Consider the following 14262-nt stretch of genomic DNA (forward strand, 5'->3'; position numbering starts at 1 on the left):
AAAGGGATTGAGGGGAGAGATATAGCGAGGCTGGAGAGGGAGAGAACAAAGGTCTATGTGGGCTGAAGAAGATTGTTTTTCAATGGCTTATTATTATTATTTTTGAAAGGGGCAGGAAGTGGAGCGCTTTGCAGGCACAGCATTGGGGACGAATGATCTAGAGCAACCTTCCCTTAAATCGCATTGCTGGAAAGGCCATTGGCCACGCAAGACAGGAATGATAATAGTTGCAGTCCAACACAGCTAGAGGGCGCCAGACTGGAGATGATGGCAAGAGCGACTCCATCCAGACCGAGAACAAACTGTACGGAAGGCCTGGAATCAAATGACATCCCAATTCACTGTTTCTTCCTCAAACCCTTTCCTTGCTACAGCCTTTCATGTAGGATATTTGCTACAATTTGGATAAATAAAAACTATTTCTGTCCTTTCTTGCTATTTCTGAGTATTCGGCAGATGTAGGAATGATCAACACTTTTATAAGAAACTCTGCTTGACAGTTCTACATAGGAGCCTCTTTCCCCCTCTGGAACTTGCCCGAAGTGGATCAGTCGCATGGGTTGGATCTCCATCTCTCTATGTGTGTGTCAGAGCATTTCGAAATCTGTATAAACTACTTTGCTACCAGGTCATGGTTCCATATGTTGTCCTTAATAACAAGGAAACTGTTTATCATCCTACCTATGTCTGCCGAGCCCTGACCTCAGAGCAGAACCTATTGGGAGTAATTGCCTGAGTAACTCCTCTACTTATGGCACTCACAGCCGAAGAGGAAATATTTCCTTGCTAATGATAGGAGTCTCTAAGGGAGCATTCCCCAACCTGGTGGCCTCCAAATGTGTCAGACTACAACTCCCATTACCTCACGATGGCTGGGGGATGATGGGAGTTGTAGTCCAACACTTTTTTTGCACACACTGGGTTGGAGAAGGCTATCTGAAGATATTGAGCCTTTCAGATTGTAGCAATGGCAAGTTGGATTTATAGACCAACCAGAAGTTCTGCTAAGGATATAAGAACAGATCGGTGTAGAAATTCTATTTGAGGCCTCATTGTATGTGTGTGTTTTAAAAAAGAAATTAGCCATACTGTGTTTGCAATATTACTCAATTCATTGTAACTTAATTGGGTAAGGCTTAAATTTAACCTGAGATATATATTTATATTCTATTTGTATCTTGTGATCTTTCCTTGAATGGGAACTTTCCTCCAAGGAACCTAAGGTGGTTTACGAAATTCTCCTCATTTTATCCTCACAACAACCCCCTTGAGGGAGGTTAGGTTAAGCTTCATGGTTGTGTCAGGATTAGAATCCAGATCTCCAGTCCAAAACACTAACCACTACACCACATTGGCTACACTGGTTATTTCTCCCAATAACCAATGTAGCAACCTTGCTCACGCTAAACAGGTCTGGTCCTAGTCAGCACGTCTATGGAAAACGGCCTGGGAACTCTACACATACCCTTGAGTTTCATTGTGAAGAAGTCAAGATTTGAATCTTAATGGAGACTTTACTGAGCTAGGAGAGAATTGGCTTTTATGCAATCAGATTTTGTGAAATTATGGGCAATCCAAAGTTTTTTGTTTTCCAGTATTTTCAAATAAGATGTTTTAAAACCAGGTGAGATGTTATCTAGTAAACAGGACACTTACGCTTTTTGAAAAGCCTAAGATTGAATTTTAAAACAAACAAGAGGTATTTTATCTAAATTGCATAATATATTAATTCAGGTTGAAGTGAAAGGAGAACTAAAGATAAAAAGGTCAAAGAAAATGAAATGAATATTACAGAGAAATCTGTTTAGACATGTTAGCGCAATATTTATCAATGATATTGAACACACTATTGCCACTAATTGAGGGGAAAACATTAAGGTTTTGTATAATTGGTATTTTATAGTTTAATCTCTTAATCTTGAACACACGTTTAGGATTGAGGTTTACTTGAATGGGAATAAATCTAGCTGCACTCGGGTGGAATGGCTCCCCAAGTAAAGTTGTGATTTAACTGTTACCAGGAAATAAATCCCACTGATTTCAGTCTTATTTTGCTTCTTCAACCAGTAGTTTTGTGTCTACTGATCAACTTGATTATCAGGTGATAAGGGAAGCAGAACCTCAAATCAGCCACTGAAGGCAGAGGGAAAGGAAAGGCTCAACATCTAAGGTCCTCTTCCGAGTGCCTACTCAGAGGGAAGCTCGGAGGATAGCAACAAAGGAGAGGGTCTTTTCAGTGGTGGCTCCCTGACTGTGGAATGATCTCCCTGATGAGGCTCGCCTGGCGCCAACCCTGTTATCGTTCAGGCGCCAGGTCAAGACTTTTCTCTTCTCCCAGGCATTTAACAGCATTTATCAATGCTAAGATTGTTTTTTAACGGACCCCAGAACTTTTGTTTTTAGATGGATACTGTTGTTTTTGGACTGTTTTTATGCTTTTGATAGTTTTTAATTTTGTATACTTTTTTAATGTTTACTTTTTTTAACTTTTGTGAACTGCCCAGAGAGCTTCGGCTGGGGGCGGTATATAAACGTAATAAATAAATTCAAAAGGATAATGGACAAGGGGCATAGGGTTTCCCTCTAGCTTCCACATAAGTTGGAGCTCATACCAGTAGGGTTGAGTTTAAGTTGGGGTGGTGGTGGCGGTGATTGCTGCCAAAAGGTTGTAAAAGGTTTGGTACCTAAAGGTTTATAAAAACAAAAATATGATTTAAAGATTTAAAGAAAACAGAGACATCCTTGGTATAAATTAGGACTGGAGCAGCAAATCGAAGCAGACCATTTCTAAGTGAAACAAAAGTACTGCATCTTAAGCAATGTTTCAAGGATAAAGCTTTAAAAAATACCTAAAATAAGGCAGCTGTTAACTCCTTCCCGAGGTTATTTAGAAAACCAAGAAGTTAAGTTTGTTAACTTCATCATTAAAAACTATCATTTATATTCCTAAAGGGATAGCCTGAGCCCAGCTACACCAGCTGCTGGCTGACAAGTGCATTATTATCAGTAAATGACAAGTTAAATACAAAACAATTTAAGAGACAGACATTTTTGTCTGTCTCTTCCGCCAAGACGCTTGTTCATGCACTGGTTATTTCACGGTTGGACTACTGCAACCTTCTTCTCTCTGGCCTTCCTTCTTCTCACATCAGTCCGTTGGTTTCTGTTCACCACTCTGCCGCAAAGATCATCTTCTTGGCTCGCCGCTCTGACCATGTTACCCCGCTTCTGAAATCTCTTCACTGGCTTCCAATTCACTTCAGAATCCAATATAAACTTCTGTTAACCTTCAAAGCTTTTCAAGGTCTAGCTCCTTCCTATCTCTCCTCTCTCATCTCACACTATTGCCCCGCTCGTGCTCTTCGCTCCTCTGATGCCATGTTTCTCGCCTGCCCAAGGGCCTCTACTTCCCTTGTTCGGCTCCGTCTATTTTCTTTTGCTGCCCCTTACGCCTGGAATGCTCTTCCAGAACATTTGAGAACTACAAGTTCAATCGCAGCTTTTAAAGCTCAACTAAAAACTTTTCTTTTTCCTAAAGCTTTTAAAACTTGATGTTGTGCAGACTCTATACTGTTAGTTTTACCCTACCCTGTGCCTGCTTACCCTACCCTGTGCCTGTTTGCATTCTCTTCCCCTCCTTATTGTTTTACTATGATTTTATTAGATTGTAAGCCTATGCGGCAGAGTCTTGCTATTTACTGTTTTACTCTGTACAGCACCATGTACATTGATGGTGCTATATAAATAAATAAATAATAATAATAAGAAGTCCAGAGGTTATATTCAGATTGTTTATTGTCAAGAGTATGACAAGCACTCCGCCATACTGTGTCAACATGCACCCAATTCCACATCAACTGCTCAAAATAGCACTTGCAAAAATTACAGTAATCTAGTTATAATTTATGGTTTGTTACATAAATTTTTGTTAACGAACGCTAAAACTGAATTACAGTGTAGTCTAGGTAGTCTGTTATTGCTTGTCGACACTGCAGCTTTGGATCTACTGGAGAGAATCCACTGATACGCCTGAGTTGTCAAACTGCATTGTTCTACAAACTCAAACTATAAAATGCTGGAGAACACTTTAAAAAAATCACAGTACAGTCCTATGCATACTTACTCAGTAGTAAGTCACACTGAGTTCAATAGTACTTACCAGGTAAGAAGGCAAAGGACTTCAGCCTTAATATTGGAAGTGGACACATTGTGTTCATATCATGTGGACATGCTAATTTCATGATATTTTAAATAAGGCTTATTGCACTATTGATGTTTCAATGATATATTTGCTAACTGCATTATCCGTTCCTAAAAGTGTAGAATATAAACCCAATAAATAAATTTAGGCCAGGATCCAAGGGGTCACAGGTCTACTGCATGCACAAAGGGGCTTTTCAGCATCCCCAGTGCAGGACAGCTCCTCAGCTCCTTCCCCCAAAGGCCTCTCTTGATGGTTGATGGGGACCTTTGGGTGTGGCCTTAAATTAGGCACAAAGGGCTGCTGCTGGAAGGGGAGATAAGCAGACCACCCCTAAGTCCTTTGCATGTGTCAATGGGCCTCTCTGGAGCCCAGCCAAAGGTTCCAGGTTCACCAGTCCAGACCCTGACCAATTCTGAAGACTTGGTGCATGCTATGCCAAGGTCATGTCACAAAAAAGGATGTTTGTACATATCCTAAACCCAGCACCATTTTAAAGTGTTAGGGTGGCAAACATTCAACTCAGCAATCAAGAAATCACTTAGGAATGCCAATAACTGACTTGCATAAAACCAGTTACCTGCGAAGTGGTTTCATGTTTGCAATATAAATATGTGCTCTACTGTAAAAGGAGCAATTTCTGTAAGTTATAATAGACGTTTAATATTTTTTAAATATTTTGATACATTAGGAATTATCCTCTATTTCATAAATTGATTTCCTATGCCAAGAGCCATCAATAGTTCTTGACCACTATCTATGTTAAAATACCAAGTCTCAAAATAGATAATTTTGTATTGTGCATTCCAATTCTCTTTTTAAAAAATATTATACAAATAATTTTAATCAGAGGGAGTGGAAAGGCAAAACATACGGAAATGGAGTTTGGGTGAACTAAAATCTAAAAGCTGTTAAAACATTTGTGGGGAAATGTAGTAAAGATAACCATGAGAAGACTTCATAGATGAATGAAGAAATGCAAGTAATATATATTTTTTTTTTTTGCTGATAGCTGGGAACAGACTGTAAAGTAGAACAATTTTCGGCATGTTTTCTCTGCTCTTCCAACATTTCAGGCAAAGTGTTTCCCTACTACTGAGGAAAAAGCAGGAGAAGAAGGATTAAGACAACTGCATAATTCTGTCATTCTTGGGACACAGCTGATGTTATTCATGCCCAAAATTCTATCACAGGAAATCAAGCATAGGAATCCCAAACAATTTTCTCCCAGCAAAAAAACATCAGCAGCACAGAGATTTGACACAAAATGGGAATCACTATAGATATGCTAACACTTAAAGACAGCCTTGCCTGACCAGGCACACTCCAGATGAGTTGGCTTACAACTCCCATCATACTCCAGCCAGCATCCACACATCTGGAGAGTGTTAGGTTGGGGAATGCTGCCTTAAGGTGTGACTCGCACAAACCACCAACCCAGGGATCTTGTGCAGGTCTGTACCAGTGTTTCCCCTAAAACAAGAGTGGAGGGCAACTTGTGGCCCTCCAGATGTTTTGGCTTACAACTCCTGACATCTCTCATTACGGCTATGCCAGAAGTGTTGGTCAAAACATCTGGAGGTCCACAAATTGCCCAGCTCTGCCCTAAAGAGAGACATATTTGTATGGTTTAATGTGTAATTTTAATGTGTAATCTTATAAGCTTTGCTCCTGTGCAGCCCTTCAACATAGTTTATCCTCAACACCAACCCTTTGATTCCACTCATGAACAATACCTGCGTGATTAACAGATGTCCCTGTTTTAACTTGCATCCTGTAAACAACACTACATGTATATTTAAGTATCAAGGCATATCGATAAGACAATGTACAAGTTCAAAATACATATCCACTGAGTGTGTGGCAAGTTCAACACAGAATGCCACCTATTACATGGTGAAGAGGTCATCCAATTGCTCATCATGCTGTCAAATCTGTTTTCAGAGTGTTATGAGGTAAGAGGAAGAACTGCAATCCTTAATACATGTCGAAAAAGATACCTTTTTGTGTGAGATAACAATCAGGTAACCTCTTTACCATGTAACCAGCTATACCGGATGCATGAAGGGCGGGACCTCTGGTAACACGAACACACCCTGAGAGGTTCACTGCTCTTGCCAAAGGAAGTGGGAGGGGTTTTCAACATTGCATACTTATAAAGTAAGACAAACTAATTCTATGACCTATGATTAAATTTTATCTTCAACTGCGACGTAAACAACAGCTCTGCTATTTACTATGTCTGCAGGAAGATGCAACATACGATTTTATTCTGCCAATCAGCAAGGCAATCAGTGCCCTTTGGGATTAGTCAAAATAAAAAATAACACCACTGTGGGAGGGATGCCTGAGATACCCAGATTCCTGACCCTGCAATGCCTTTAAGCAATGCTCTTAATATGATGAGTTCTGCGCAGGTCAGATTTGTGAAGTAAGAAGCACATTTTCTATTGGAAAACTAGCTAAGACTAGAAATCCATTGGGATCGTTGTGAAACTTCCTAACAAATTGTGTGCAGTGTCAGGTGCTCGCATTGTAGAAGTTTAGTCATTTGACTTCATATAATGAACTTAAAAACACCATGGGTTGAATTCAGATTTAGGTGTCTGAAACTAGATTGGTGGAAGCCAACTTCCTTGAACCCTTCTCGCCATAGCATCCCCTCCAGCCTTCCTGTAAATGTTGTACAGAGTCGGGGGACCCTGATGAATGGTGTGAACTGTGGTGCAGGGTGGATTCCCGAAAATTGGGTGGAAGTGCCTTCTGTGAACAGAGCCCTTCCTTTCATGATAGGCAGATCCTGGATCCAACTACTTAGATAACTACAATTGACTTTTTACTTCAAAGTTGGGATTAAACAAGTTTTCAGCACCTGATGTGTTTGTCCGTCTCTCTTTGTGCTTTTAGTGGCATAACCCCAACTAAAAATTAGTAGGCTGAAGACCAAATATTAAATCTATTTAATTATCATTCCCATGTTTATATGCATTCCCATGACTACAAATATCTCTGATTTGTGCTGTATTCCTAAATATCAGTTGGTATAAGGTTGTTGTATTGTATCCTTAACCATGTATCATATTGTGCTATTACTGCATTTCAGATGCCTGAAATGCCTAATAAAAGTGACACATGATCACCATTTAGGCTGTAATTAAAAGTATTTGATGTACACTTTTAAGACAGCCTTCACCAACCTGGTGCTCTCCATATGTTTTGGACTTCAACTCCCATCAGATCCAGCCAGCATAGCCAGAGGTGAAGGAGGATACGAGTTTTTTAAAACATCTGAAGGCATCAGGTTGGGGAAGACTATTTTGAGCTCATGGAATTCTGCCTTGGTTAAGTTCAATTTGGCATTGCATCAAACTGAACCTGCATTAGCTGCTTGCATGGATTAAGTAAATGCTAGCCTAATATTGTAAGTGTATAATGTTCTTTCTATTTCAAACATCTATTCCAGGGAGAGATTTCTGTGTAGGCTGAAAGCTTGCATTAAACATTTTAAAAACAGGAGTCGGTGTAGATTAAGGTATTGTTGTGTCACATGCTTTGTGGAACCACCATAGCAACTGAGATTCTGATGAGCTCCATCACCCAATCCTAGATGTTTACAGTGCATTTGTGGGATCCAGACACATGTTGAGCTGTGTGTTTGCAACACTGACTAAGACCTCAATCGTACTTACATGGGGGTATGTCCCATGCCCACAGTTTAAAAACCTATTAAAAGTCAATGAAATCCTTTTGACAAGACATACACTAAACAAAACAAGGCAAGCCTGACGGGATATCTAAAACAGTACATGAACAACTGGAAGAAAAAAAATGTCAAAATAGTTTTATTTATGCAAAAGAAAGAAAACATTGTCAGAGTAACCCTGAGAAAATGCTAGGGTTATAAACAGAAGGTAACACGCTTGGTAAGAAAAAGATAGCTACCCAAGTGTTTCCAGCATTTTACTAGTCTGAATATAAAATGTCCTCAAACGTGTATAAAGATTAAAACTATCTCAAGATACCTAGCAACTCTTCTTCTGTCGAAGACATTTGTTAACATTTCTTGTTCTTATTTCCACTGATTTTATATAGAACCTAAATAGTTGGTTGAATACGACGACCAGGTTTTTTACTGGTATCATTCCATCCTCTCTCTTTAAAAATATTAGTATGAGCCTTTTAATCATATTTTCCTCCATATCCAATAAATTAAGCTCCCAAAATGTTTAAGCTTAAGGACCTTCCATAAGAAGAACAAGGGCCTTTAAAGTAACACCAGTTAGTTTTGAAAGCTTCTTCATATGCAAACAAAACCTTTAAAGGGCCACACTATTGTAAAATATATCATACCAACACAGACCTTTGAATATACCACTTGATTTTGGTTTCCAAGAGTGGCTCCACAATAAACATGACACATGACTACAGCCTATTTGCCTAATTTGCTGTATCCCTATCACACCATTAATGCTGAATGAACCTAGAAGGAATCAGGGACCCTCATAATGGACAGGATTGCTTGTCCTAACAATGTTTAAGATGTTTGTTCATTATGAAAACCCACTGAAGTCACGCAAGACTGATCCACTTCCAGTTCTTCACCCAGCAAGTCTCTTCACAGTTTTGCAGCCATGAAATTGATATGAGGTTTCACCAGAGGAAAGAGTGGTAGACTGCGCTTGAATTCCGTCATATTTTGAATCACATCTGGCTGCAAGTAAACATTTTAGAAAGAGAGATTGTGAGAACTGAGCACATGGCAAATTCATTTTTAATTATGTCAACAGAAGGATGACAGAATCCTAAATGTGTGTTACAAAATGGATACCAAAAATAGGACTCTGATCCAAACCTTGTTACGCAAGACTTTCTTTTAAAGGTTAATGTTGAGATTTCTAACATAGATGAAGACAGACCTTAAGGTGATTTCTTGCACTTAATCTAAAAATCCAACAGATTATGACAACAATCCATCTTAGAAAAGCAATGTATTATCCCAGGGGAAAAGAAAGAACACCTGTTAATCCAAATCAGGTGGACATTGCACTAAATCATTCCCAAATGATTTAGTACATTGGGAGGTACTACTAAGTCCTGGGACCTAGCTTTATTTAAGCCAGGATTCATCCCTAGAACTTGTTTTTCATGCCACAAATTAGACCTGGAACATGTGAAATAAGGATGCTTTTAAATATATGCAGATTTCCCTCACAAGTAGATAACTGCTGCCAAGGCCTCACATATCTAGAAGGGAGCAGAACTTCCAAGGCAGGATGTCAGCCCAGCATTTTCCAGAGAGAAACCAGCCACTAGTATGTGGGTGGGTCAACAGACAAGCAGTAATCGATTGGGAATAACATGGATGATATTGTTGAAGGATTTGGAAAAATATATACTACCATCTATCAGTATCTAAAGACTGGTTCAGATATTGGTAAAAAGTGGCTCAAGTATAGCAGCTGGAGAGGTCCCAGGAACAAGGTGTCTCCTGGTGATGACTTGCATGACCCTGCTGGCTGAAACATGTGCCACTGAGGTCATGTAAGTTACCATTAGGAGCAGCACCCAGGTACAGATATGGGGCTAGTCTATACTTCCTCCATGTGGAAATGGTCACCCAGGAGTACCACTCTGTACAAGCAATTTACTGACACCTGAAACAGCCCTTTTCCTTTCAAGGGTTTGAATATAAAGTAAAAAGGCCAACTAAGGAATGTTGATGAATTATCAATCATGCAGTTCCGTCTTCAATTTCAATCTTGCTTTTCAGAGGAAGCTATGACCCCTAGGTTGCAATCCTTTACACATGTCCTTGGCAGTAAGTTCCATTTGAACACAGTGAAGGTTATGTCTGAGCAGACAAGCCTTATTGTGTCAAAACCATGTTTTACGCTATCTTGGGCACAGTTAATTCCTTAAAAAATGGTTATGGAAAGGGCTTCTTTTTACCTGTGGCAGTGCTGGTGCTGGTGCCAGATTTACATCATTTTGGCTTGGAAATTCTCCCACAACAGGGCCTATTGGAAATAATAATAATAATAATAATAATAATAATAATAATAATAATAATAATATACCACCACAAATGAGTAGAGAGAGATAATAATAATTTTAAAAGATATCTGATTCTCCTCTAAAACATCTCATTATATCCACACATTCTAAACAGACTATTCAAGGCAAAGAACAGAGCTCCTCTTTGCATTGCCTGGAAATCTGTAAATGCCAGAACTTCTCTCACATGAGCTATTCGCTAGGAATCATAAAGCTGAACATACTCCCACCCATCCACTAGAGGTCATAAAATCCTTCCAAGAACTTAGTTTTGCAGGACAGCTGCCTTACTGTCCTGACTTGAAAGAAAGTTATTTGAAAGAAAATAAATGCACTCAGTACTTACAGGAATCCATTTCCCTTGCTAGTACATGGACTGATACTTTGTGCCTTCTTTGGGCATCTACTGCCAATATCTCCTATGGAAAAAAGATCACATCAGTCCGACAGAGACAAATGCATTTTGAACTGCAATATCACAGCACAAAAATATTGGCCAACGCTGAAGAAAGGTGCCTTATCCAAGCAGTTCATACCACCCACCGAACAATATTGAGTTAAGGCGCAATCCTATGTATGTTTAGACAGGAAAGAAGTCCTACATCTCCCAACATTCCCCAGCTAGCATAGCATAGCACAGCACAGCACAGCACGGCATAGCTGGGGAATGCTGGGAGTTGAAGGGCTTTTTCTCTCTAAACATGCACAGGATTGCGCCCTTAAATTACTCTTTTGCAAAATGAATTGCTTCTCTGATATATATATATATAAACTCCTGTTCCATGACCTGCTTAGACCCCTCCCTGTTCCTTAGTAGTGGTGGCTTGTCAATGCTGCTCTTACTGTATTGCAGCTGCTACATAACACTTGTGGCCTAGCAGAAAAAACTGTGGGTTGTACCAAAGCCCCTTCTAAAGACTTGAAAATAAATGAAATCACCATTCAGAAGATTAAAAGTATGCAATATGATGAAACTAGTATATTTACTAGAGAGGACCCCCCCCCTTTTTTTTTTTTTTTACAAATGGTTAATATAAGAACACCAGCAATGCTTAAGTTCAATATTAAAATGTATGGCAAGAAAAAGTAATTTAAAGTCAATCTAGTTAGTTGCTTGCATTTCATTAGAAGCTTCATTAACTGAATTAGCTAGAATGGAGTAAATTAGAGTCGTCTGCAACTGTAATCAAATAATTTAAGTTCAACACATTTATATCAATAATTATCACTTTCTTAATCTGTTGTAACAACATGTCTACTGAAATCCATGATGTAATGGATTCTATTAGTCAAGTTCTATTAGTACTGCCTTGAATGTAATGAGAATTCATAATTTAAAGAAATTAAAACAGTTCCTGCAAAAGTGCCTCCATTCCAAAGGGAAAAGAAAAGTTAATTGCAAGCTCCTGTTAGTTATTTTGAGAGGTATTTTTTCTATTTACTTGTTGAGATGGCAGAAAGGCAATCCACCCTTCTAATAATCCACATTTAAACAATTGGTCAACTAACACAATTGGCTAAAGGTTACCTAAAAAAGGAAGACAATAAATGCTTGATTCTCAATAAAACATAAAACAAAAGTGAATTGTATTATGAAAACACACTTGTGTGACTACAGTCCTATTTTCCACAGTTTAGGTGCTGTGGAAACATTTGCAAACTCCAGGAAGAAACAAACATGCACAGCGAAATAATCTCCTGGTCACCTACTGATCCCCTGCTACAACACAAAATTATCTTGTCAGGTTCTTCTTTAAAAAATGCACGTTCTGCATATACAGGATGAATTGGTGCATCACTGAGTGGTGATCTTTTTGTTGAATAGCTAAACACCAATCAGCTCCTAACGATTTATTGAAGAAGCCTGCTTTAAGAGTTTCCTCTTTGCCCAGGCATATGGCAGCACATCTTAATCACCCACATGTTTATTTTTAACGGTTTTTAATGCTTTATGTATGTATGTTCTGCGTTTTAGAATTTTAAATTTTGTATATTCGTTTTTATCTCAATTTTAGAATTTCTGTAAATCGCCCAGAGAGCTCTAGCTGTGGGGGCAGTATATAAGTGTAATAAATAAATAAATAATAAATAAACCAGTTCCTTTGGATCCTGTCTTCTAGTTAGAGAACATGGTACCTTCCACAGATTACGATCTTAATTTTGCAAGCAACTCAGGTTGGGAAAGAATGTCTGTTTCCACCTCCAAACAAGACAGGCCAGCTAGCTGACTGGGACATGGCAACATTGATATTTGTCAATGTTCACAGTTATGTGCAATGTAAAAGCAATACTTTATTCAGTTCAGGAAGTTCAGTGTTGCCATCTGCCCTGGCATGTCTCAGCAGAAAATACTGACAGAACTTGAAAACACCTCTGGCAGACTCTAGGGTTAGGTCCAATGTTAGTATAGAAACTGAACTGCAATTTTCTGATTTCAAACATTCAAGTTCAGCTCAGTGGACTGGAAGACTAGTTTTGAAAGCAAGGTTTATTTCAGTCCTAACAATCACATTATGATAAGTTCTTCTCCCCCCACCCCACTTCTGAAAAGTACTTCTGTGGGCAACTTATGGCCTTACAGATGTTTTGGGCTACAACTCCTATCATCACTCACCATTTGCTGTGTGATTTGCCTAGGGCTGATGTGTGCTGTAGGCCAAAACATCTGGAGACACAAATTGCCTACCCTTGATTTGGAAGATAGTGCCACTATTCTAACACATACTGGATATATTATATGATAACTTCCATAAAAAGCCTTTGCTTATTTGAGCAAAAAACAAAGTACTTCTTTTTACTGTGTTTGAATTATGTTTGAACCAAATGAAGTTAACTAGTATTTTGGCTTAAGTAAACCACTCTGACGAGCCACCTGGAAAATATAATTGTGTTGAGTGACTTGTGAAATAACTGGGAAGCAATATTTTTATCCCAGCCAAAAGGATCTGGATTAAAAGGCAGATCACAAGAATGTATTCACAGACTCGATTAACATACTGACAGCTAGGACAGCATGAAGCTGACACTTTTATATTTGGTCTATCTGAACTCAAATAATCGCAAGCGTTATAGTATTGGTATAAATATACTGCCCTAAATTTCACAGAAAAAGCTCCAAATATCAGTAAGTTAATAGAAATATTATTATCAACTTACCTTATAAAAGTGCATAATATCATCCTTAGTGAGAGTTTTGAGATATGCCACTTCTATATTATCTGGATGAAAATGTTTATAAATTAATACAATTATGCAGTTCATACTTTTAAAAATTATAATATCTCAGCACATCTTTGCCACTGAAAATATTGCTATTCTGAAGTATCGGGGGTATTTCTCTGAGTGTGTGCACATGCAACATTCTCAGTGCTGGACCACAGTTAATGGATCAGGAGTATTAGGTCTGCATCAAGTCTGAGGGAAAGTAAGGGATCAGGCAGCACGGGGATTTCTGGAACACACAACCTTCTCTTTCACAAATATAAACTACTATGTAACAGCACCAATAATCAAATAATGGGTTATAAATCTCTCAGAAATAGCTACATGCAACATTCCAGACTTATGACTTTGACACTAATTAATCTTGTAAGACCATCATAAAATGGAATATTACTATTTCAGATGGTCTGAACTGTTACTTTTCTAAGGCTTTCATCCAGAAATTTTACCTTTCAAGTTGGGGAGGGTGGTTCAACTTTTCTTACCTCTGTCAAAGTTATACTGCTGGGAAATTATTTCTCCCCAGTATTTTGCGCACTCAGCAGACAGCTTCTTTGGTTTGTCAAGGCGACGGATTGCTAAAGCCTGGATATGCTTCTGGAAGGCTTCTTCTGACATCTCCTCTATACACTTCTCCATGGTTTTTAAAAAAGCTTCGACCCTGCTCTCCAAGTAGTGTGGAGGCTTTTCTGATTGGATGATAAATCGCAGTCCTTGGATACCATTAGCCCGTCGTGGACCACTGAACACAATGTAACCTTGGGGGGAGAAACCAGCCTATTAAC

General features: G+C 38.8%; 1 protein-coding gene across 3 annotated transcripts in view; it reads right to left on the reverse strand.

Moving 5' to 3' along the window:
- Nucleotides 1-3777: 3777 nt before the first annotated feature.
- The window catches only part of IDE (insulin degrading enzyme), a 72432-nt gene continuing 61947 nt past the window's right edge, over nt 3778-14262 (reverse strand). For 2 of the 3 annotated variants that reach the window (XM_063132864.1, XM_063132863.1), the window contains exons 21-25: nt 13963-14235; nt 13412-13473; nt 10602-10674; nt 10151-10218; nt 3778-8912 (exon numbers count right to left, since the gene is read on the reverse strand). In XM_063132864.1, the coding sequence (XP_062988934.1) occupies nt 8817-8912; nt 10151-10218; nt 10602-10674; nt 13412-13473; nt 13963-14235 (572 nt within the window). In that variant the 3' untranslated portion in view covers nt 3778-8816. The remainder of the gene's footprint in view (nt 8913-10150; nt 10219-10601; nt 10675-13411; nt 13474-13962; nt 14236-14262) is intronic. The other variant, XR_010025736.1, reaches the window with a different exon arrangement.

This window comes from Elgaria multicarinata, chromosome 8 (genome assembly GCF_023053635.1).
Source record: "Elgaria multicarinata webbii isolate HBS135686 ecotype San Diego chromosome 8, rElgMul1.1.pri, whole genome shotgun sequence".
NCBI lineage: Eukaryota > Metazoa > Chordata > Lepidosauria > Squamata > Anguidae > Elgaria > Elgaria multicarinata.